At 36.3% G+C, this 3,734-nt stretch overlaps 1 protein-coding gene across 1 annotated transcript in view; it reads right to left on the minus strand.

The window, feature by feature from the left end:
- The window catches only part of TBC1D30 (TBC1 domain family, member 30), a 60,821-nt gene that overhangs the window by 20,266 nt on the left and 36,821 nt on the right, over positions 1–3,734 (minus strand). Inside the window, exons 6-7 of the mRNA XM_009327681.1 lie at positions 2,616–2,741; positions 1,311–1,496 (exon numbers count right to left, since the gene is read on the minus strand). Of these exons, the coding sequence (XP_009325956.1) occupies positions 1,311–1,496; positions 2,616–2,741 (312 nt within the window). The remainder of the gene's footprint in view (positions 1–1,310; positions 1,497–2,615; positions 2,742–3,734) is intronic.

A 3,734-nucleotide genomic window follows, 5' to 3' on the forward strand; every position in this document is an offset into this window, starting at 1 on the left:
CCAACAACAAACCAACCACAGGCTAACCCCCAATTCCTCCCCCGCCCCCCCCTTCCCTTTTCCCTCTCTCTTCTGGGGAAATTCCAACCCTGCAAAGTCCACACACTAAGCTTGGAAAGAAATTACTTTATTTCCCATTCTTATTTTTGCCAGGTAAGACCCATTTTGGTGCTAACAGCCTTCAGTGCTTTACCTCCCCAGGGCAGTCTGGCGCCATTCCATTGTCTCCTTAGCACAAGGAGCCTGACATCGCTCACAGTAAAAGACAATCCAATAATATAAGGATGCACACAGTTCTCATAATCAATTTGGACCTCGTAACATAGGAAATATGATTGCCCAAGGTTTATCATAATGTGTTTTAGGAGCTTCTGGACAGTATAAGATCACAATAAAATGTGACAAATAATACTGAGGAAATTTTTAGCAGGAATTATTGAAAGGAAATTTTACTCTTTGATATAAAGTAGGTATATTATGGTATTTTCTTCCTATCACAGGCAGATCTCTAGAAAGAAGTATTAAATACCAGCTAGCTGGACTCTACTACCACAAGCTTTATATTTTAGGAGCTCTGAGTGAATTTAAATATTTACTATATTTAAATCATTGTCTAAGGCAAAACAAACAGCTCAGTATCTCAAGAGTCACAGTCATCCTTTACTAATTTGACCCCAACTCAGACATATGAGGAAGTTTACTTAAGGAAATTTGCACATGATCTTGGCAAACGTTAAACCACATCCTGCAGTAAACTGTATTTCCATTTTCTGACATATTATAAATTTCATGAAGCTTTCTTTTAATTAGAGTACAAAAGGTCTAAAAAAAATAAAACACTGTATGACTAACGTAGCCCAGAAAGTAGCTTCAAAGTTATTTACTTTCATTTAAAATATTTATTTTTGTGTTTTCCTAGAATTTGCTTTAAAATGCAGCAGATTTATTAACTGCCTTGCATGCTACTGCCACACAAAAGGCCGATAATGGAATCTGAAGGTTTCAGCTACCTATGGTGTTCGGAAGCAGATTTGGGATTATGCAATAAGGTGTTCCAAAGTCAGTGTTCCCATTTATTTTTATTACGGCCAAGCCCTCCTTTGTTTCCGTTTGAAAAAAAATTTAACAGTGATAACATTCAAACTGTTCATTTTAGCTCAGACAGGATAACAAACAATCTGCAGGTATAAATTGGTTAACTCCTTTGGGTCCTCCAGTTTTAGGCTGCCTACAAAATTCATGCACTGATTTATTCTAAAGTTCACTAACTAAAAGCAATCTTCAACACTGAAAAAAAATATTTTACTCACTTTCAGGGCATCCCCTTCATTGCCCTCCATTACTTCCAGAATAAGTGCAGCTAGTATGTTAAATCCTTGACAATAGCCAACAGATTTATTCCACCTGGCATAAGCCAGCAAAACACGTTTTAATACCACTCGATCTTGCTCTGCCTCCTGGCCACAGTAGGAACTGCAACCAGTTCGGTGAAGGTCCTTTAAAGAAAAAAAAAAAAAAAAAGACAAGAAAAGACAGAAAAGATGTGCATTTTCCTTCGCCCTTTAGTTCTCCCACCTGTCCCAGTTTTCCTTCCACCTCCACCCTCCCAGTACATACTCCCAGAGTTGATGACAATGTTTCTTTTTTAATCTGTAAACCTTTAGCTTACTGAAGAGAAATAGGTTCAGCAAGCTCTTAAGTAAACAAGTTACCTAAAAGATGCCCATATGAAGTTGCCGCAGAAGGTATTAACAGGTATCTAGATTTCAAAGAGGCAAGACATAACAGCTGCTTAATTGAACAAAAAAGAACAACTGTTCTTATCTAAGTATAAAAGAACTACGAGGCAACTAAGTTTTCCAAACATAAAAAACCAGAAACAGTGTCCTTGAGATTTAAGCAATTTACAAGTGAAAGGTAAAACATGTACTACAATGTTTAATATTTCATGAGTAATATCTATAAGCTTAAATTACCAAGTACAGATGACAATTGTAATAATCAGGAACACAAAGTATTTTGCTCTGCGTACTCTAATTAAGGTGAATATAGAACACATGTCTCCTAAACAGAATACCTCCTAAATAGGTAAATAGACCAATATTTAAGTCACCACAGCAATACAAATCTATTAAGCCCTTCCCTAAAACTGCCCACTGCTTTAAATATTAAACATTAATTAGCCGAGAAATATACATAGACAAAGGTGGTTTCACTCCTGCAAAATAACGGAAAAATGCTCAATTGCTATATTATAAAACATACTTTTTAATCCCAGCAAATATTTGTGTTCATTTATAGAGAAGAAAAAAACCCACTTATGTTCCTTTGTCTCCATTAAACTCCAGTATTTCTTTTAAAATAAAAAAGTAGAAATTGAGCATAACAAAAAAATCAGTAATAGCAATTTTTTTCCCAGCTAACACTAACCAGACCAGTGCAGGAGGAGGACAAAAAAAGCCGAAGAAATAGTTTTGGTGGGCCAAAGGGAATTAAGGTGTAGTTTTTGCCAAAGTAGTTGCAGAGAACAAAATAAATCCAAATTCCATCTATTAAAAAAAAAATCCTCACTTTTCATTAAAAAATTAAAATAAACTAAAAAATTAGCTGGCTACCTTTACTATCTGGATGCCCATAGAGTCATCATCAGGATTACTTCTTTCATTGAATGTGAAACGCATGGTTTTATCCCAGTCAATGGCTATACTGTGTAAGTACTGATCAGCTAGGGTCAGCCAAACCTAGAAATACACAAAGCAAGTCAACAAAATGAATTATTTCTCAGATAAAATATTAACAGTTTTCATATATACCGTTAGATGAACCTTGTCAGCCTCACTCGTATGTGATCTGCTGTTAGACATGAAATATACAGAACAGAACTATATCTAAAACAATTTTTGCACAATTGAAGTAATACTTTGCTCCTTACAACAGAAACGAAGGAAAAAGTTAGCATTAAGTGTCCAGATCCGTGAACTGCTTACAAAGATGCAAGTCCATTGTCAGAAACTGAATCTACAGGGGCCCTCCAAGATAGAAGCACATCTCCTGCAAGGACCCTCCTTGTCAGTTCAACCCTTCTAACCTCATAACCAGCATGGAGTTTTATACAAAGGTAACACTGCTGCAGGCTTTCCTCAAACTCAGCCATGGATCCATCTCCCGGAAACCCCACGAAAGAAATCTAGTGGTGCTTCTCTTTACCAGAGGTCTCTTCTGATGAACTTTGCAGAAGAAATAGCGTCTAGTATTAACCATTTGGGATTGATCTGAAAGCATCGCTTGGATCAGAGTAACTCACTCTTACAAGAGGGCTTCCTAAACTGTTGATGCTACAGAAATTTCTGAAAACAAACATTTTGACTACTTTTAAAGCCTAATAATTACTAGAACAGATTTATGCACGTGTATTTAAGACAAAGGCTGGACCTTTATTAAACATTTGAAAAGTTCCTGAACCATGAAAGACACATGACAGATCATACAATGACAACAAGTAACAATAAAGAATCTTTCTCTTCAGGAAACTGAAAGAAATCATGAAAGCAAATCGGTCGAGTTTCATATCAGCCGTTAACTCACTCAAGTGAGAAAAGCAATTCAGACACTTCCCACAGATTTAAACACTTAAGATAGTTGTATGATGAAGGAATTTATAGACAGCTCCCAGAATCTCATGTTTTCTGCATTTAAATGTCCCTTCCCACACTTTTGCAAAGCCACCCATGTGG

The sequence above is a fragment of the Pygoscelis adeliae genome, unplaced genomic scaffold, assembly GCF_000699105.1.
Source record: "Pygoscelis adeliae isolate BGI_AS28 unplaced genomic scaffold, ASM69910v1 Scaffold113, whole genome shotgun sequence".
NCBI lineage: Eukaryota > Metazoa > Chordata > Aves > Sphenisciformes > Spheniscidae > Pygoscelis > Pygoscelis adeliae.